General features: G+C 50.0%; 1 protein-coding gene across 1 annotated transcript in view; it reads left to right on the top strand.

The window, feature by feature from the left end:
- Positions 1 to 18,011, top strand: part of LOC119975671 (fibronectin type III domain-containing protein 3B-like) — a 417,529-nt gene extending 399,518 nt beyond the window's left edge. The window contains exons 13-15 of the mRNA XM_038815453.1: positions 3,151 to 3,317; positions 7,190 to 7,317; positions 17,589 to 18,011. Of these exons, the coding sequence (XP_038671381.1) occupies positions 3,151 to 3,317; positions 7,190 to 7,317; positions 17,589 to 17,900 (607 nt within the window). The 3' untranslated portion in view covers positions 17,901 to 18,011. The remainder of the gene's footprint in view (positions 1 to 3,150; positions 3,318 to 7,189; positions 7,318 to 17,588) is intronic.
- Positions 18,012 to 21,784: the final 3,773 nt, after the last annotated feature.

Genomic DNA, 21,784 nt, shown 5'->3' with positions numbered 1-21,784 from the left:
CAAACAACAAGCTCACTTGTGTGACTTGGCAGGCAATTGTGATGAGGCGCAGTACGTTACGTTGGTACAGGCGCTCTGCGCAGAGTATCAGATCAACCTGATTAAGGTTGGTGACAACAAAAAGCTTGTTGAATGGGTGGTGAATGGTGAATGGGTAAGCCTGTGCAAAATAGACCGAGACAGAAAACCTCACAAGGTTGTAGGCTGCAGCTGCGTTGTTGTCAAGGATCATGGCAAAAACTCACAAGCCAAGGATGGCATTGACAACTATTTCAGAGGAAAATGAAGAGTTTCATCAATTAAAATAAAGACCTACGGTATACTTACCTTTATTAGCCGAGGAAGATAGTTTAAGAGCAGGGAGGTTATGCTGGAACTGTATAAAACATTGGTTGAGCCATTGCTAGAATATTGGGGGCGATTCTCCAAAATGGAGACCAAGTATTTGTGCCGTTGTGAACGCCGTCGCGTTTCACGACGGTGCGAAACGGGCACGGGGACGACCGATTCTGTCCCCCACAGGGGTCCAGCACAGCACTGGAGCGGTTCACGCCGCTCTAGCCTCCCTTCCCGGCGCCAAATGGGCACCACGCCAACCCGCGCATGCGCGGGGGACTTCTTCAGCGCGCCAGCCCCAATACAACATGCTGTCGGGGGTCAGGGGCCGGCCGCGCAACAAGGTGGGCCCGGTGGGGGGAGAGGCCGGCCCGCCGATCGGTGGGCCCCGATCGCAGGCCAGACCCCATCGGAGGGCCCCCCCCCCCCCTCCCCCCGGTGAAGGAGCGCTTTTCCCCGCCCCACAGCCCCCCCCCCCCCCCGCCCCCCACCCGACCCATCACGCAGAGTTCCCTCCAGCAGCGACCGGGGTGAACGGCGGCAGCGGGACTCTGCCGTATCCGCGCGGCCGCTCGGCCCATCCGGGCCAGAGATTCCGCGGCCGGCGCCACTTCAAACGCTCCGGCGCAAATGGCGCCAATTCTCCGCACCCCAGAGAATCGCACGCCAGCGCCGGGGTGTCGTGCCGGGGTTGCGGCGATTCTCCGGCCCGGCGCGGGGCTCGGAGAATCGCGCCCATTATGCGCAGTTCTGGAATCCACATTATAGGTGGGATGTGACGGCACTGAAACGGGTGTAGGGGATATTTACCAGGATCTTGCCTGGGCTGGAGGGTGTTCATTGTGAAGAGCGATTGGACAAACTTGGAACAGAGGAGACTGAGGGGGGGTGGGGGTGGGGCCGGGGGGGGGGGGGGGGGGGGGGGGGACATGATTGAGATTTTAAAAAATGATGAGGGGCTTAGATAGACAGGAACAAACATCTCCCTTGGTGGAGGGTCAATGACCAGGGGGCAGAGATTGAAAGTAGGGAGCAGGAGGTTCAGAGGGGATGTGAGAAACAACTTTTTCACCCTGAGGGTGGTGGGAGTTTGGTACTCGTTGCCTGAAAGGGTGGCGGAGGCACATTTACGATGTATTTCGATGAGCACTTGCAAGCCCAGGGCAGACAAGGCTATGGACCAAGTGTTGGAAAATGGGATTAGAATGGTTAGGTGGTGATTGTTTTTGACTGGCACAGAGGGGATGGGCCAAATGGCCTTTTCTGTGCAAAAGAACAAAGGAAAATACAGCACAGGAACAGGCCCTTCGGCCCTCCAAGCCTGCACCGATCACGTGAACTATCTAGACCAACTGCCTGTATCTTTCTACACCCCGCCTGTTCATGTGCCTACCCAGATAAGTCTTCAAGGTCGCTAACCTATCTACCTCAACCACCTCACTTGGCAATACATTCCAGGCCACCACCACCCTCTAAATAAAATACTTCCCCTGCATATCTGCACTGAACCTTTCCCCCCTCACCTTGAACTTGTGCCCCCTTGTAATTGTCATTTCCACCCTGGGAAAAAGCCAACTGTTCACCCTATCTATACCCCTAATAATTTTATAAACTTCTATCAGGTCGCCCCTCAACCTCCATCTCTCTCGGGAGATCACTCCCAGTTTATTCAATCTCTCCACATAGCTAATACCCTTCGTACCAGGCAACATTCTGGGAAACCTTTTCTGTACTCTCTCCAAAGCCTCCACATCCTCCTGGTACTGGTTTAGCTTAAACCAGGGGCTGGTTTAGCACAGTGGGCTAAACAGCTCACTTGTAACGCAGAACAAGGCCAGCAGCGCGGGTTCAATTTCCGTACCAGCCTCCCCGAACAGGCGTCGGAATGTGGCGACTAGGGGCTTTTTACAGTCACTTAATTGAAGCCTACTTGTGACAATAAGCGATTATTATTATTATTATTAGTGCAGTGACTAGAATTGGACCGTGTAGGTTTAGCACAGTGGGCTAAACAGCTGGCTTGTAATGCAGAACAAGGCCAGCAGCGCGGGTTCAATTCCCGTACCGGCCTCCCCGAACAGGGACTTTTCACAGTAACTTCATTGAAGCCTACTTGTGACAATAAGCGATTATTATTATTAGTAACAGTAGTATTCCAAATGTGGCCTAACCAACGTTCTATATAATTGCAACATAATGTTTGAGCTTTTATACTCGATAGCCCGTCCTATGAAGGCAAGCATGCCATCTGCCTTCTTTGCCACCTGTGCCACCATTTTTAAGGATGCTGTATGATCCGATCGATGACTGCATATTCCAAATGGAGATTCCAGATGTGAACAAGAATAACGACTTGAAGCCCAGCCTTTTGGGAGGCGCAGAGACGTGCAGAAGATTTTCTTTTGAATAAAAGCTAACCAATTTTATAATTGTGTGGCATTGCGAAATCCATCTTTTTTCAAGTGAACGTTTTTCAACTTGTTTCAGCCCTTATTTTGGACATTAGAATTTACAGTTACTGAGAAAAAAAATACAGCTGGAAAAAAACAAAGGCTGCATTTTGAGAAAATGGTGGGAACCTGCTGGGAGGCGTGTGCAATTACCATGGGCCAACCCCAGAATTAATATGAACTTAGGAATTGTAACAGAAAAGTTAAAAGCAAGAAAGCATCAAAGACGTATCAACAGGAAGCTGGGTAGCAGCGAGGGGAAAGTTCAGGAAGCGTAATTTGAAATATGCCAATGCTATGTGGATGTTGCCATGGCGATTACTCTCTTCTCCCACTCACGTTATTTCTGTTTTTGCCTCCTCAGGTTTATTCCAATCTATCGAGGACCGAGCCACACATACAAGGTGCAGAGACTAACGGAGTCCACGGGTTACAGCTTCCGAATCCAGGCACTCAGTGACGCTGGGGAGGGGCCCTTCTCCGAGGTCCATGTGTTCAACACAACCAAACTAGTCCCCCCTGCCGCCAAAGGTCAGTCTCCGTCTTTATACAGCCAACAGTCTGGGACTCTTTTCTCCAGATAAGAAAAGGCTGGGCTGACACGGGCCTCCTTAATAATTGGAATGTGCTCGATAGGGCAAATGCAGGTCAAATGTTCCTTCGTTTTCGGGGGGAGGGGGGGGGGGGGGGGGGGGGGCTCTGAAGCTAGGGGCTGTCAACATAAAATAGTCACTGAAAAATGCAGCAAGGAATTCAGGAGCAACCTCCTTAACCGAGAGGGTGGTGAGGGTGTGGAACTGACCACCACAGGAAGTGGTTGAAAGGAGCAGTAAAGGACAATTTAAAGGTAGCGACAGAAACACAACAGGGTAAAGCAGCAGACGGCTATGTTGATAGGGTGAGCCGAACTAGAATGAGAGGAGGTTGGTGTGAGGAATGGACCAGTTGGGCCGAATGGCCTGTTTATCTGCTGTACATTCGATGTAATTAAGAACGGGCAGGTATTTTGGCAACTCAATGTAGAATGTGGCTGAATGTGAAATAATTGGGGTGAAGTCAAGTTTGGAATTTATTTAAGCGCCGTGGGGCTCAGCTGCTTATCGCCGGGATTTTTCGATCCGTTCGCCCTGCCCACTCTGCCAGTAAGAAGGGAGAATGTTGGTGCTCATCCAAAGTGGGAGCGGGATGAAGTTAAGGAGATTGGCCTTCTTTCTGTATAAGATAGACATGGAGTGCTTTGCTAAACTTGCTCTTCATTGCCAAGTAGCAAGGAGACCCTGCGGGCAACGCCCAAACCTTATGTGGCCATCCCTGTCCTGTTAATAAGAAATGTTGATGTATGATGGACGACTAATACAGCAGCTTGTCTTTTACCTTCAGCAAGTTTATTCTGCTCACAGCTCAGCAGAGATACAAGGTCCTCCCACCCCAACTGTTCCAGCTGTGTCCATTTACACTCTTTTGGAGGTTAAGCCAATAATTATCGCCTGTCTTTCATAAGGCAATTAGCTTGTAATTGCCAAAGCATGCACTTTAAAAAAAAATAATCTTTATTGTCACAAGTAGGCTTACATCAACACTGCAATGAAGTTACTGTGAAGGGCCCCTAGTCGCCACACTCTAGTTGCCTGTTCAGGTACAGAGAGGGAGAATTCAGAATGTCCCATTCACCTAACAAGCACATAGAATCATATCATAGAATTTACAGTGCAGAAGGAAGCCATTCGGCCCATCGAGCCTGCACCGGCCCTTGGAAAGAGCACCCTACCGGAGCCCACACCTCCACCCTATCCCTATAACCCCACCTAATTGTTTTTGGACACGAAGGGGCAATTTAGCACACGTAACCTGCTCATCTTTGGACTATGGAAGGAAACCAGAGCACCCGGAGGAAACTCACGCAGACACAGGGAGAACGTGCAGACTCCGCACAGACAGTGACCCAAGCCGGGAATCGAACCTGGGATCCTGGAGTTGTAAACCAACTGTGCTAACCACTGTGCAACCGTGCTGCCCACCAAATTGAATGTCAAATTCCAGCATGCGCCGTGGTGGGATTCGAACCCAGGCCCCCAGAGAATTACCCTGGGTCTCAGGATTACGAGCCCAGTGACAATATCACTGTGCCACTGCCACCCTGACCCTGTGAAGCAACAGTGCTACCCACTGAAGACCCGAGACTGTGTTCCTGTCCCTTGTGGAAACCCGGGATTGTGTTCCTGACTGTTTGGAGACCCAGGACTGTGTTCCTGTTTCTGTGGAGACCCGGGACTGTATTCCTGTCCCTGTGGAGACCCGGGACTGTATTCCTGTCCCTGTGGAGACCCGGGACTGTATTCCTGGCCCTGTGGAGACCCGGGACTGTATTCCTGGCCCTGTGGAGACCCGGGACTGTATTCCTGGCCCTGTGGAGACCCGGGACTGTATTCCTGGCCCTGTGGAGACCCGGGACTGTATTCCTGGCCCTGTGGAGACCCAGGACTGTATTCCTGGCCCTGTGGCGACCCGGGACTGTATTCCTGGCCCTGTGGAGACCCGGGACTGTATTCCTGGCCCTGTGGAGCCCGGGATCATGCTCTTGTCTCTGTGGAGACCCAGGTTGTGTTTCTGTCGCTGTGGAAACCCGGGACTCTGTTCCTGTCCGTGTGCAGACCCAGAACTGTGTTCCTGTCCCTGTGGAGACACGGGACTGTGTTCCTATCCATGTGGAGACCTGGGACTGTGTCCCTGACCATGTGGAGACCCGAGACTGTGTTCCTGACTGTGTGGAGACCCGGGACTGTGTTCCTGACCGTGTGGAGACCCGAGACTGTGTTCCTGACTGTGTGGAGACCCGGGACTGTGTTCCTGACCGTGTGGAGACCCGAGACTGTGTTCCTGACTGTGTGGAGACCCGGGACTGTGTTCCTGACTGTGTGGAGATCCGGGATTGTGTTCCTGACTGTGTGGAGATCCGGGACTGTGTTCCTGACCATGTGGAGATCCGGGACTGTGTTCCTGACTGTGTGGAGACCCGGGACTGTGCGCTCATAGCTGCCTCAGCCCTTTAGTTTAAGAGTAACCCCTTCTAGGTTGCAGACAGATGGCTTGGCAGAGCGAGACACCAAGAGTGACAGAGGCTGAGGGAGAAAGGAAATGTTGACTCTGTCAACCAGGGCTGGATTAGCCATAGGTTTGTAAACATGAAAGGCCAACATTTGAACAGACTGTACCCTGCCAATACCTGATACCTGCCACAGGTTCCTGAGTACACAATGTTCAGGGTTTAATTACCTGGCTGATTGCATTTGCCCAGGCCGCATTGTTATGGAAATCCCTCGCCCACAACTAGATTTACACAGCTTTGCAAATCTACAAAAACACTTTGAACAACAAACCCCACCTCCCCACCCCTCCTGCCCAAGCCCGCCTTTCAATCCCACCGACATCAGCAACAGGGTGAACCAAGTTGGTTTCTGAGAATAGTGTCAGCCATAGCTCAGCAGGAGACAACGTCTTTCCTCTGGGCCAGAAGGTTGTAGGTTCCAGTCCCACTCCGGTGACCCGCTGGTGCTCTGGGTTCTGTGCTGAGGGAGGGAGCAGCTGGTGGTGGTGGTGCCTTATTGATGATATGTTAAACCGAGGCCCCCATCTCAGATAGAAGTCAAGTATGGCACTAACGTGAGGGAGAGCAGGAGCGTTCTCCCCAGTGACCTGACCTATATACCCATCAATCAACGGCAAGGTGTTTCTGGGATCTTGCTGTGCTGCCATACCTTCGACTCTACCACAGCGACGGCTCCTCAAAAGTACCTCCATGCTCATGAGGCACAATGAAGCATTCTGAAATCATGAAAGGCGCTATACAAATGCAACTTTTCTCCTTCCCTGCAGAATGATGACGATGCTGGTGTTGGGCTAATGTCGCTGGCCGTGTGACCCGGCGATTCCGGGATCGTAGGTTCAAACCTCACCACAGCAGCTGGTGTAACAAAATACTGGAAAATATCTAAACAGAAACTCGTCATTGTCCTGGTGAAACTGTCATCCATTGTTTTGAAAAGCCGCCTCGTTCGTTACGATAATAATCTTTATTAGTGTCACAAGTAGGCTTACATTAATGCCCTTTAAAGATGGAAACCTGCCCTCCTGACCCGGTCTGGCCTACACGTGACTCCAGACCCACATTGCGATGTGGTTGGCTCTCACACGGCCCAGTGAGGCAGTCAGTTCAAGGGCAATTAAGGATGGTTAACAAATGCGGACCCAGCCAGCGGGAGCCGCACCCCAAGGAATATTTTAAGAACCGCCACTTTTTTCAGGAATACCTGTTATTCGAACCGGCACCGTCGATGCCAGCCTGCAAGCCGGGAGGTTCGGAGTGACCGTCCGGACTGACGTTCTGTGTTTTCTGTTTGTCTCAGCCCCTCGGGTCACTCAGTTGGAAGGAACCGCCTGCGAGGTCACGTGGGAAGGACTGCCCCCAATGAGAGGTGACCCAATGAGTTACATTCTCCAGGTCACTGTGGGCAGGGAGCTGGACTACAAACAGGTAAGGACGGTGTGTGTGTGTGTGTGTGTGTGTGTGTGGGGGGGGGGGGGGGGGGGGCTGGTGAGGGAAGGGGGGATTTCCTCAATTGTCTGGCAGCGCCCGCCAATAGCCACTCCAGGAAAGCGGGGGCTGGGGTGGGGGGGGGGGGGGGGGGGGGGGGCTGTTTGTCATTGAGCAACGGGAATGGTCCTGAATTCCCCTCAGGTTTGAGAGGTACCATTCACATCACTTCTCTTGAACACAATGTTACCTCGATTGGTGAGGTGGGCTGGGTTCTTCCGATACACATCGCCGAGTCGCCATTGGAAAGGGTGGAACCTAATGGACTTATTGTTGCTGAGATATTCCCTGATGACCATTGAAAGGGGTTTGCCTGTCCGGTGACCATTGAAGGGGCCACTACGGTACCACTTGAGGGCAGAGTTCCTCTGGTCATTGTTGATACTCTGACACCTAACTTCCAAATAAGCAGGGTCAATTTTGAAAGCCGTTAAAATTATTCTTAACAATATCTCATTTGGGGTAACTACAATTTTTAAAAATTCTTTCATTATAAACCCATAGAATCCCGACAGTGCCGAAGGAAGACATTGAGCCCATTGAATCTGTGCTAACCCTCTAAAAGAGCACTGTACCTCGACCCACTCCCTAACGCTGTGATGGAGCAGTGCTCATCGATGTTCCACCATGCCACCCTTGACCTGCTGATCATTATCCTTTTAAACATACAAAGAGTAGGAGACCATTCAGTCCCTCAATCCCGTTCTACTCAATGAGATCCTAGCTGACCTTTGCCACAACATTATTCACCTCTATCCTTTGATGGATCTCATCAAGCAAAAACATATCCATCCCAATCTTGAAATTTCCCCCAACTTGGGAACTCTTGCAGGAAGCTCTGGATATTGGATCCAGTTGGAATGTTCAAGAATGTGGTGGATACATTTTTCCTGGTGAAGGAAATGGAGGAATATGGAACTGAAGCATCGTAGGTAAACGACGTTCCGATGCAGACCAGCCGTGATCTAATTGAATGGTGGAACGGGCTCAAGGGGCTGAAAGGCCTCCTCCTGTTCCAAATGCTACTGGATGGGTTTGAATGCCCTGGGAGAAGAGCGAAAGGGGCAGGAAAGAGGAATTAACCTGTCATTCAGTGTTATGGTGGTCACCAGGTGGAACCCCAACCTTTCTTCTCCTGACACCGGAGATTGATCAGGGAAGCGTGATAGGAATAATATCGATGGATCGAATGGCCTGGTTCTATGCGATAATTATGAAGGGTTTTGATAGAGTAAATAGCGAGACACGGTTCATATTGGCGGAATGGCCGATACCTAGATGACACAAATTGAATGGGCGGAATTCTCCGCAGATGCGGAGAGTCGTGAAGGCTGCCGTGAAACTGGCCGTGTTTCACGGCAGCCTCCGCGCCCCCTCCCGGGACCCGATTCTGCTCCCCGGTCAGGGCTAGCAGCGGGGCCCCGTGAACCTCGGCATCGCGGGCTTAGCAAACTTCGCTAAGCCCGTGCGCCAAGGGTAACGGCGGCTGACGCGCACGATGACGTCAGCCGCGCATGCGCGGATTGGACGGCTCCAGCCCGCACATGCGCGGATGACGTCATCACGCATATGCGTGAATCCCGCGCATGCGCGGGCCGTTATGCCTCTCAGCGTGGTGCGGCCGTGCCAATCGGTGCCATGGTTCTCCAGAACGGCACTTTGCAGCCGTTTTCACGAACTGTGAGAGCAGGTGTGTTTGAGTTCGTGAAAACGGCCGTAAAGGCCTGGGAATTCGGCCCATCGGCCTGGGGAGAATCGCTGTTCGCCGTAAAAAAAACGGCGAGCAGCGATTCGTGTCGTGGGGCGGCCGTGGGGGATAATAGCGGGAGGGATAATTTAACAGAATGTTAAAATTAGAGCCAGACTGATAAGGGTTAAATCGGGAAGCACTTTCCACACATAGAGTAATGGAAATGTGGAACTCTCCCCATCGAAAGGCTTTGGGTGCTGGGTCGTGGGGGTCGATGGGGCCTTTCCAGATGGGGACCGATAGAATTTGGATAAATACCAGTTTTAAGGTGGGGCAAATGTGGGTACGTGGAGTTGGGATACACGTCAGCCACAATCTGAACAGAATGGCGAGGCTGGGTTGAGGGGCTGAATGGCCTGGTTCCTATTCCCTTGCGTGGAACTTACAGAAAACCTCCAGGAAAGGAGAAATGGATGGTTAAATCTGTTCCTTTCGCACAGACTCCAGACACACAAATCAAATCAGGAAACCAAAGAATCATCGACAGAGTATCTGAAATTCCTCAGCGTGCAGGACTCGGGATCCAAAGATCTATATGAGCCAGCAATGGCCCAGGGAGAGTGGACAGTATTTATGGTGTCCCTTGAGTGCACGCTGAACCTGTTGCTATGACGACAGCATCTGCATGAGGCCTTCATCACGTCAGAGCCTGTCTAGTAATAGTAAACAATGATTGGGAACAGGAAGCTACCCGAGGTTGTTGGCAAATGTTTCCTAGACGCTTAGGGGAAGAAAATGTCTGCTTGCTTGTTCCTAGATGTTATGAATGGGGAGGGGGGGGAGAGCGGAAGGGAGGTTACCACAGGTTGTTCAATATCCTCACCCAGTAGCTCGGAGAAACCAAATTGTCGGCCGTTATACTGTCTGAAACAAAAATCCTGCCTTTATTGGGGATAAGTTATTTTTTCTTCATCATCGAGGACCCTGGGGGCGGCACGGCGGCGCAGTGGTTAGCACTGCTGCCTCACAGCGCCAAGGTCCCAGATTTGGTCACTGTCCATGTGGAGTTTGCACATTCTCCCCGTGGGTTTCACCCCCACAACCTGCAGTGTAGGTGGACTGGCCACGCTAAATTGCCCCTTAATTGGGAATAAAAAGAATTGGCCACTCAAAATTTATATGAAAAGAATAATAATCTAGGGCTCTATTTAACGCCCAAAAACAGAGTCCCGTCCTGGGCGCATTGAGAACTGCCCCGCTATCAAACGAGACTCCGTCCTGGGCGCATTGAGAACTGCTCCGCTATCAAACGAGACTCCGTCCTGGGCGCATTGAGAACTGCTCCGCTATCAAACGAGACTCCGTCCTGGGCGCATTGAGAACTGCTCCACTATCAAACGAGACTCTGTTGGTTTTTTTGTTTCCTCAGCGAGGAACGCCCCACCAAAGCTGCACAAACTTCCGCCATTTTTAAATGCCACCCCGATCTCTCGATTTCCCTTGGACACCTCATCGCGGCTTCCAGACCCCCAATGCCCCAACTTACCTCTTACAGAGTCCTTGAGCCCCCCACCTTGCCCCACCTTCCTTAAGGGCAGGACACCCCCAGACCCGATCCCTGGCACGGGCAACCTGGCATCCAAGCGCCTTGGCGCTGCCAGCCTGGCAGTACCACCTGGACACCCTGGGTACCATACTGCCCAGAACCCGACCACCAGGGGGCCTCCGATGGCCTGGGAGACCATCCCAGGTGCCGTTACGCCTGGTCCATATTTGTGTGGAACAGTGTTAACCAGCTCCATGGCGAGGTCTCCCAGGCGCGGTGGGTGTTTGCTCCCGAGCCTTGGGAGAATCAGACGCCGATGGATGTAAGAGAGCCTAATGATTGGTTTCTATATATTAACCTGGACCTCGCCCAGCGAGGGCAATATCCAGATCACGAGATCTCGTCTGATATCACGAGGCGATCCGATCATTGTAAATCTCGCGAGAGGCCTCCAGAGAGATTTAACGATCTTGTTGCATCCCTGAGTCAGGCCCCTTGTTTTCTGGTACTCCTGCCTGCTCAAACCCAACGTGCTGACAGCACAGGCTCAAGCTAGCATTGAAAACCCTGACACCAAAACCCCTCAAACCTGGCTTGTCACCTCTGGTTGGATATATTCCTGGAGGTCTTATGACAAGGCCTCCCATTTACAACCATTACGCCCCCACCCACCCTCACCGCTGCCCCACATTGCTCCTGCCATTGGTCTACCCACATGTCAACTCTTGTGGTTCACCTTCCCGCAGCCAATTGGAAGGCAAATGGGCCCTTTGCTACCTGATTGGATGGTTCTGGTTCTTCGCTGTCTGTTGGCCTGGAGTCTGCAGGAATTGAAGATCATTCTCCAGCACACTGCTATATGCAACCCTGGAGTAGAATCATCGGGAGATTATTTCTTGTCATTTTCTTTGAACATTTCTCTTCACCCGATATACAAATATCGAAAATGTGGAAGAAAGGCCGTGTGACTGACAATCACACCCAATGGGGTAATGAGTCCTTTTCATAGAATTTACCGTGCTGAAGGAGGCCATTCAGCCCATCAAGTCTGCACCGGCTCTTGGAAGGAGCACCCTACCCAAGGTCCACACCTCCACCCTATCCCCATAACCCAGTAACACCACCCAACACTAAGGGCAATTTTGGACACTAAGGGCAATTTAGCATGGCCAATCCACCTAACCTGCACATCTTTGGACTGTGGGAGGAAACCGGAGCATCCGGAGGAAACCCACGCAGACACGGGGAGGATGTGCAGACAGTGACCCAAGCCGGAATCGAACCTGGGACCCTGGAGCTGTGAAGCAATTGTGCTATCCACAATGCTACCGTGCTGCCATTTGGCGATCCAATGTTAAGTCATCCTCTTGCCCATCCAGTAGGGATGCACTGCATCGCCTAACGGAAGTCGGATGACATGGTTCAGCCAGTTGAGCTACCTTTTACAGATTGTGGATGAAACTGGCAGCCGTTCTAAGCATTTACCTGTTACATTGTAAACAATAACGTTCATAAGGCATAGGAGCAGAATTAGGCCACTCGGCCCATCGAGTCTGCTCTGCCATTCAATCATGGCTGATATTTTCCTCATCCCCATTCTCCTGCCTTCTCCCCATAACCCCTCATCCCCTTATTAATCAAGAACCCATTCAGAACATTTAAACTCACAGCTTTTTAATGCCCCAATGATTTTTCTGCCTGGGATTTTGCTCGGAGCAGCATCCAGGAGATTAATCTTGACGTCATCAAGGCTAGTCATTGCCTCCCCCAATATTTTCAAATCAGCTCCTCAGGGCCAGGCCTCTTCCTGTGAAATTGGCCCCAAGGCAGTCCGTTGTTTGAATGAGGTGTTGCCAAACCACAAGGATTTCTCTGGGCTGTCCAGGAGGCGATGATGGGCTGAGATTCATGACCCTGATCATGAACCAGCTGGGATGTGGGAGTGCTTAACATCAGGCAAGGCTGCACTCAGATATTGAGCTGATGTTTCAAAGCAACACGGGGGTACATTAGGAGAGGTGAACACGGATTAGGTTCTGAGGAGCATCTGAAAGGGATAAAGAGGGATAGAGAGGTTGAAGGAAGAAATTCCAGAGCTTCGGGGCCCAGGCATCTGTGAAGCAGTCACTAAAGGCAGAGGGATGCAATATTGAAATTGGAGAAGCAGAGAGATGGTGGGGGGCAGGAGGAAGTTACTGAGATCGGCAGAGGTGAGACAATGAGGGGTTCGAAAACCAGGATGAAGCTAGTTAAAAAATAAATGACTTTGAAAACTGGTTATTATGGAGATGTGAGGATACTTCTGGGTTTATGTCAACTCTTTGAGAATGACATCACAGTTGGATCAAATTAACTAAAATTATATTTCAGTACAGTAATTTAATATTGAGATCCTTGCCCCAAGCTGTGGGATTTGGGTGTATGAATATTGCTTTCTGAACAAATGGCTGTTATTTAGAATATCCCATTCTGGCTCTAACTGTGCCGGAGTGTTTATTTGCTGTGCCGATGTATTGCACGGTGTCATTGGCCACTACACAAGTCTAGGGACGACATTAAACCACTGCCACTCCAAACCGGTTTCCTAACATCTCTCCGGAAAGGTCTGGCTCTAATTGCCTCCTTGCCCTGAGTTGCCCGACCAGGGGAGAACGTTCTCTGGGTTCCCATTTATGCCGCTTAATAGCTTGAAAATTCCAGTCAAATCCCCCCCCCTTTTAACTTTCTAAATTCCAGGCAATGCCACCCCAGTTTGTGCTCTTTGCCACTTTAAGGCGTGGAGTTTAGTTATTGTCATAATATGCACCCATGCACATCATGAGCTAAAAGCAGGCAGTGACAGACACCCAGGTGAGCCAATCAATATACAGAACAGAACACGACCAACCACAAGACAGGACACCAGAGGGGGACTCACACCTATAAAACTCACGAGGCATCGGCACTCCGCCTCTTTCCACTGGTGATCGCTATAGTGACAGTCAGGGTGTACAAATCATTCAACACCTCCAACAAGTGGATCAGAGCTAGCCTGGTCTAGATAGTTAGCTTTAGTTACTTAGGGGAGTAGAGAGTCAACCCACAGGCAGATGTGTGCTTCGTTACCAGAGTTCAATAAATCTTATATTGAACCAACGCCTTTGTTTGGTGCACACTTGATCAGTTAATTGCAGCGTGTGCAATCCGTGTTACCCCAGGGTGACCAACACGACAGTTATCACTCTGGTAAATCCTTCCTGCTCTGATAGCACATTTGTGCAATGAATGGACGTGTATATAGGTTTTTCTTTTCCATTTAGGTTCCGCGCCACCCCCCCACCCCCCCCCCCCCCCCCCCCCCCCCACTCATTATCTGCATCTACATGTATCACCAATACATGAATGTGTGTCAATCCTCCTGTTGCTGACTGCTCTGCCCATTCTGGCAATGGTTGACTATGCAGTAAAGTGCCCAGTGCTCCCAAGTCACAACTCCAAAGTAATTATGCATCCACTGTTAGGGAGAAGTGGTCTCGATAAGGTGAGCTCCTCATCCAATGTCCTGTCCATGACCAGACCACCCTCTTCCAGCTCTGTCACTTCTAGATTCCTGGTCAGACTTGCAGCTCCCTGGCTGTATAAACCTGTTGTTTAAAGATGCTGGACGGTTCACATCACATTCCTCTTGGTGTTAAATGAACAGGTTTGTTAAAATAATGGAGAGGGGAGCATGCAGGTACAATCTGTTGGAGGCCTGATCTGACATCACCCTTTCACAACAACTTGGCCGCCACTTAACTGTCCTCCAAGCCAGCTCCTCTCAAGGGCAGCTAGAGGTAGGGAGTAAACGCCAGCCTTGCCAGTCATGCCGACACTCCATGAATGACTTATGAGCACAAAGGTTGACAGCAACCTTGAGGTGCTTATCGGGCTGATTGTGTGTTTCCCAGTCCCTAACACTCCTTTTATTCAGAGTAAGTAAAGCAAGCAGCTCACAACAAGCCTCGGTAACAGGAGTTAAACAAAGAGCAAGTTCAGCATGAAGTGTCGATAAGTGATTATACTTTAATGATGTCCCATTTTACTCACAAAAGCCTAGAGAGAGAGAGATAGGTCCCAGTGTCACTGCAGTGATTATATTTGTCCCTTTTACGTCACTGGCAATTTTCAGCTGAGGGACACAGAATTGACAAGAAGCCTTTTGAGAAAATGTGAGAGCACTGGATTGGCCCTGTGAGTCAGTCCCTGTCATTGTCTGTACTGCACACCCTCGCTTCATCTCCGAGTGCAGGAGTGTTGTTGGACTGAATAAGCATTTCACACTCTGTACTCTCGATCAATGATGTGTCATCGCATTATGAAAGCTTGTTTGTGTCAAACCAGTAAATAATCGAGTGATTAACACATGTGCACCGGGGGGGGGGGGGGGGGGGGGGGGGGGGCGCGAGGAAGAGCATTTAGTGACAGGAAGCAGAGATAGTGGTTAATGGATGTTTTTCAGATTGGAGGAAGGTTTGTCGTGGTGTTCCCCAGGGGGGCCAGTGCTGTTGGGATCCTTGCTCTTCCTGATCTATTTCATTGACCGAGACTGTGGTGTTCAGGGCACAATTTCAAAATTTGCAGACGATACAAAGATTGGCAACATTGTCGACTGTGATGAGGATAGACTGGAACTTCAAGACAACTTAGACATGTTGGTGAATTGGGCAGAGAAGTGGCAGATGAGGTTCAATGCAGAGAAGTGTGAGGTGATTCATTTTGGCAGGATGAATATAGGGAGAGAATCTAAAATAAAAGGAAAAACTCTAAAGGAGGTGCAGGAACAGAGGGACCTCGGTGTACATGTACATAAGCCATTGGAAATGGTAGGGCACGGGCAGCATGGTGGCGCAATGGTTGGCACTACAGACTCATGGCACCGAGGACCCGGGTTCGATCCCGACCCCGGGTCACTGTCCGTGAGGAGTTTGCAAATTCTCCCCGTGTCTGCGTGGGTCCCACCCCCACAACCCAAAGATGTTCAGGGTTAGGCGGACTGGCCATGCTAAATTGCCCCTTAATTGGAAAAAAAAATGAATCGGGTACTTTAGATTTAAAAAAAAGAAAATGGCAGAGCATGTTGAGGGAGCAGTTGATAAAGTCCATAGTATCTTAATATTATTAATAGGAGCATTGAAGACAAGAGTGAGGAGATCAGATTGAACTTGTATAAGACTCTAGTCAGACCTCGCCTGGAGACTATGTCCAGTTCTGGGCGCCATACTTGAGGAAGAATGTGAAGGTGTTGGAGAAAATACAGAGGAGGTTCACGGGAATGATTCCAGGGATAAACAGCTGTAGCTATGAGGATAGATTGGAGAGACCGGGACTGATTTCCTCGGAGAAAATAAAAAAGGAGAGGAGACTTGATGAAGTTATTCAGGATCCTGAGGGGTATGGACATGGTAAATAGTGAGACAATGCTCCCACTCAAGAGAGCATCAGGAACTGGAGGGCCCAGATTCCAAATACTGGGCCAAAGGACTAAAAGTGATGTGAGGAGAGGGGGGGGGGGGAGTCTGCAACAAACTTCCTGAGAGGGTGTTGGAGGCAGCTTGGATCGAGGTATTCAAAAGGGGATTGTATTCATTTCGGAAAAGATTTGATTTGATTTATTATTGTCACATGCGTTAGTATACAGCGAAAAGTATTTTCTTGCATGCGGTACAAACAATGCATACCGTACATAGGGGAGGAAGGAGAGACTGGAGAATATAATGTTACAGTTATAGCAAGGTGTAGAGAAAAGATCAACTTAATACGAGGTAGGTCCATTCAAAAGTCTGATGGCAGTAGGGCTAAATCTGTAAGTAATTGAATTAGAACATTGTTAGAGAGTTTAAAAGAGTTAGAATGAAGTTTTAGAAGGGCAGCACGGTAGCACAGGTGATTAGCACTGTGGCTTCACAGCGCCAGGGTCCCAGGTTCGATTCCCCGCTGGGTCACTGTCTGTGTGGAGTCTGCACGTTCTCCCCGTGTCTGCGTGAGTTTCCTCCGGATGCTCCGGTTTCCTCCCACAGTCCAAAGATGTGCAGGTTAGGTGGATTGGCCATGCTAAATTGCCCTTAGTGACCAAAAAAGGTTAGGAGGGGTTATTGGGTTACGGGGATAGGGTGGAAATGAGGGCTTAAGTGGTTGGGTGCAGACTCGATGGGCCGATTGGCCTCCTTCTGCACTGTATGTTCTAAATAAAAACGAGAGTAAAAGATAGAATTAGAGGGTATGCTGGGCACAACTTGCAAGACGTTGCTTCACTCCGGCGCCATCTTGAAATGAAATTAAATGAAAATTGCTTCTTGTCACAAGTAGGCTTCAAATGAAGTTACTGTGAAAAGCCCCTCGTCGCCACATTCCGGCACCTGTTCGGGGAGGCTGGTACGGGAATTGAACCCGCGCTGCTGGCCTGCCTAGGTCTGCTTTAAAAACCAGCTATCTAGCCCTGTGCTAAACCAGCCCCAGATTTCCTGAAACCATCTTGGAGAATGGGCAAGGTCAGGGGATCAGACAGGAGAATGGGACAAGGTAGAATGCTCAATCAGAGAACCATTGCAGGCTTGACAGGCCCTGATAGCCTCCTTTTGCACAGTAAAGTACGGGCAGCACGGTAGCATGGTGGTTAGCATAAATGCATCACAGCTCCAGGGTCCTAGGTTCGATTCCCGGCTGGGTCACTGTCTGTGTGGAGTCTGCACGTCCTCCCCCTGTGTGCGTGGGTTTCCTCCGGGTGCTCCGGTTTCCTCCCACAGTCCAAAGATGTGCGGGTTAGGTGGATTGGCCATGCTAAATTGCCCGTAGTGTCCTAAAAAATAAGGTTTAGGGGGGGAGGGGACAAGGTCATTGAATTTGTTTTAGAATAGCTCTGGTACTCAGCACAGTCACCGCGGGTTTACTCGTCTCGTCCTTTTCTGTAATCTTCTCCGTTGTTTATGGTTTTCATTTCCCCGGCCCACCTCGCAGGTGTACAAGGGAGAGGACACTACATTCCAGATCTCAGGCCTGCAGACAAACACAGACTACCGCTTTCGGGTTTGCGCCTGCCGCCGTTGCCAGGACGTGTCGCAAGAGTTGACCGGACCCTTTAGCTCTTCCGTCATTTTCACACTACGGAGGAAGGAGACCCCTCCCGCCAGTGAACTGCGAGGCGCAGAAATGGCCAAAATGAGGAGTGCGATGCCCAGCGACGAACAGTTTGCTGCCCTGATCCTTGCCGGTTTCGCCAGTTTATCGATTTTCATCGCCTTTGTTTTACAATATTTCATCATGAAGTAACAGAGGACGAAGAAAGCAAAAAAAAAACATTACGCATATAATTCTTGAGGTATAAACTTAGCCAAGTACTAGTGCCAGCAAAAACCCATTTAAATATTCCTGTTCAACTTCTATTAATCGTCTTTTATTTTTAAGTTTGGTTGAAAAAAAAAATTTCCCTTTTCCTTTTTCCTTTGGTTCAGACCCTAGTTTGGGCGTCAGGAGATTTAACCAAAAGGGGGGGAAAAAGGGGGGGAAGCGAAATGAAAACCACACTGGCTCCTTTCTGCACCTTTTCCGGAACTTACTTTGACACTTTCACCGCATGTCATTAGATGGCCGCTCATTAAAGCTGGCTTGTCAGCTGGCTGAGGGAGCTGTGAATGAGTTAAAGTATTCTCCCAGCTGATGGTTCAGTTGCAGGTTTTAGCTATATATATAAAAATGTATATTTTTTAAAGAAATATTTACGCTGGGAGGGCGGGTAGGCTGAAGAGGAGAGAGAACAAGCTTCAGATTGTCCGGAATCACCTATTGGTCAGGAAGCTGGAAAATTGGGCTTGTTTATTTGACGTGGACGTGTCAACGGGAAATACAATGGGCGCCATATTTAGTTTAGCTGCAAAGGGGGGGGGGGGACGATGCCCCCAATCAGTCCGATGTTAGCACCTCAAATGTACCTGGCAATTTGCTGTAATTATTGCCAAGGCGGACCCCCCCCCCTTTGCCAAGCTTGTGTTCACTGCCTTCATGTGGACGTTAGAAGTGAGAGCTACAGCACAGCACCATGGCTCTGGTTGTGAGAGGTGGGCCCAGGTGGAGAGGGAGGGGCCCTGAAAGACAAGGCTGCAGCCTCCGAGCGACCACTGCACACCCGGGCACCACTCTGGGAGCCTGATTCCCCACCCACCCTCACCAACCACCCGCCTCCACAACCACCACCCACCATCAGGCCAGCCGGTACTTGCTGGCATTGCATTTACCAGCCCAACCGTCCGCCATTTTCCTGCTGTGAAGGTGCCTTATTGCACTCATCCAATCAGAATTCTCTTCCACTGCCCTTCCCAAATGTTGTAGCTCTAACACTTGCTCCCTTCTCCATTTGTGCCTTTAGTCACCGCCCTGAGACACTGCCAAATTCAACACTGCCATTCAACAGGGAGCAGGCGTGGACTTATTTCCCAAATTTTTTAACCCCCCCCCCCCTCCCTTTTCATTTCGTCCTTTCCCACTTTCGAACTGCCAGTGCGTTGCTTTAAAGCTTATCTCCCTCCCCTGGTGTAACGCTTACGCGCTGCAATCCACAAGTTTCCAGGTCAAGTCCCAGTTAGAAATGGGTCAACTGGGACAGGTGCTACAATGGGCCTCAGTGCCTCTGGAGTTTCGGGAGGGGAGGGGAATATCAAGCAATGGGATGAGTTGGGACAGGTGGAAGGGCTCCTCCATCCACTCACGGTGCCAGTGGGCCTGGTCAAGTGGTAATTTCACATGACGGCAAAATGTGCCCTCCTGTGACTCCCCTTTGGGTTGAACAGCCGGCTGATAGGCAGCTGTCTCGACCCCTGCGTAGAGAATTCTTGCTTGGATGAGTATACTGGAGATCGTCTATTGGTACTTCAACAAAGGTCAGTGGGGGGGGGGGGGGGGGGGGGGACAAATACCTCAATTTCCTGTTTATGTTCTCATGTAACTGCGAGAATTGAAGGCTAAAATCTCCAATTATGTGATATTTACACGCACCAAACCAAACTGGAGTTTTGGAAACAAAAACTTTACTCTTTTACTTCTAGTTTTTATGTAGAGTTGTATTAACTAATCTCGAACAAAATCTGCAAGGCCGGACATTTTAGAATCTGGTGGCCATTTTGGAAGGAGTGTTCGCAGTGTGCGTGTGGTATGGTACGGAAAACAATCTCCGATTGGGGCAGCAATGAGGTGTTGAATTAGGAAAACCTGTTTCTGGCCATATTGTGGTGAGTAGCTGCTTTAAATATTGCGTATCGCCAACAAAAGCTGCTGCTCTAATAGTCCCACGGGAGACCAAACCAAAAAGAAAATCTACTTTGTATTCTTATTGTTCAAAAAAATGATCATTTGCACTTTATCTCATTTCTGCTCTGTCCACCGTATTGGCCGACTCACAGATATGGCATGAGACAGAGAAACGGAAAGGCTTCGGCCTAATAGGGCGCACTTCACTTCCCAAACCAGTGCCCAACCATTCCAGGGAGCACAGACATCCGATCTCGTTATCGGCCACCGGCTGACTGCCAGCAGAATAGGTGTCAAAATGAGGAACACCACACCGTTGACTCAAAATCCAATTCCTCAGTTCCTCCTCCCATTACTTGCCAATGAAAGATGCTGAACTGTGCTCAGGATTTTATCGCAGGGAGGTTGGTCACCTGGCCTCAGCAAGCCTGCCCTGGTAGAAGGACAGAAAATGGTGAAAATACCGAGTGGGTCAGGAAGCTTCACATTTCCGATCAATGACCTTTCATATCAGAACTCTCTGCCTCCTCCCATCATCCTTCATCTCACCCCATCGACGTGTCCTTCTGTTCCTCTCCCAGCTTCCCCTTAACTGTGTCTACACTATTCACCTCAACCACTGTCTGTGGGAGTGTATCCCACATCCTCACCACTCTCCGGGTCAAGACGATTCTCCTGAATTCCCCGTTGAATTTAGTAGGGACTTTCTTATATTTCTGACCCCTAGGTCCGGTCTCTCCCACGAGTGGAAATATCTTCTCTACGTTGACCCGACCAAACCCTTTCATAATCTTAAAGATCTGGGTGTTGGTCACCCGAGAACAGGGACATGTCCTGTTCAATCTTTCCTGGTGGGTTTAGAACATAGAACAGTAGAGCACAGAATAGACCCTTCGGCCCTCGATGCTGTGCCGAGCATTGTCCGAAACCAAGATCAAGCTATCCCACTCCCTGTCATTCTGGTGTGCTCCATGTGCCGATCCAATAACCGCTTGAAAGTTCCTAAAGTGTCCGACTCCACTATCACAGCAGGCAGTCCATTCCACACCCTAATCACTCTCCGAGTAAAGAACCTACCTCGGATATCCCTCCTATATCTCCCACCCTGAACCTTATAGTTATGCCCCCTTGTAACAGCTACATCCACCTGAGGAAATAGTCTCTGAACGTCCACTCTATCTATCCCCCTCATCATCTTATAAACCTCTATTAAGTCACCTCTCATCCTCCTCCGCTCCAAAGAGAAAAGCCCTCGCTCCCTCAACCTTTCCTCATAAGACCTATCCTGAAAACCAGGCAGCATCCTGGTAAATCTCCTTTGCACCCTTTCCAATGCTTCCACATCCTTCCTATAGTGAGGTGACCAGAACTGCACACAATAATCCAAATGTGGTCTCACCAAGGTCATGTATAGTTGCAGCATAGACCCGTGGCTCTTAAACGCTGACACACTATAGGCCTTCTTCACGGCTCTATCCACTTGAGTGGCAACCTTCAGAGATCTGTGGACATGAACCCCAAGATCTCTTTGTTCCTCCACATTCCTCAGAACCCTGCCGTAAACCCTGTAATCCGCATTCAGATTTTTTCTACCAAAATGAATCACCTCGCACTTATCAGGATTAAACTCCATCTGACATTTTTCAGCCCAGCTCTGAATCCTATCAATGTCCCTTTGCAGCCTACAACAGCCCTCCACCTCATCCACTACTCCCACCAATCTTGGTGTCATCAGCAAATTTACTGACCCACCCTTCAGCCCCCTCCTCCATGTCATTGATAAAAATCACAAATAGCAGAGTACCCAGCACTGATCCCTGTGGTACACCGCTGGTAACTGGTCTCCAGTCTGAAAATTGTCCATCCACCACCACCCTCTGTCTTCTATGTGATAGCCAGTTACTTATCCAATT

This window comes from Scyliorhinus canicula, chromosome 13 (assembly GCF_902713615.1).
Source record: "Scyliorhinus canicula chromosome 13, sScyCan1.1, whole genome shotgun sequence".
NCBI lineage: Eukaryota > Metazoa > Chordata > Chondrichthyes > Carcharhiniformes > Scyliorhinidae > Scyliorhinus > Scyliorhinus canicula.
The sequence above is the reverse complement of the archived record's forward strand: the minus strand, read 5'-3'. Positions and strand labels throughout refer to the sequence as shown.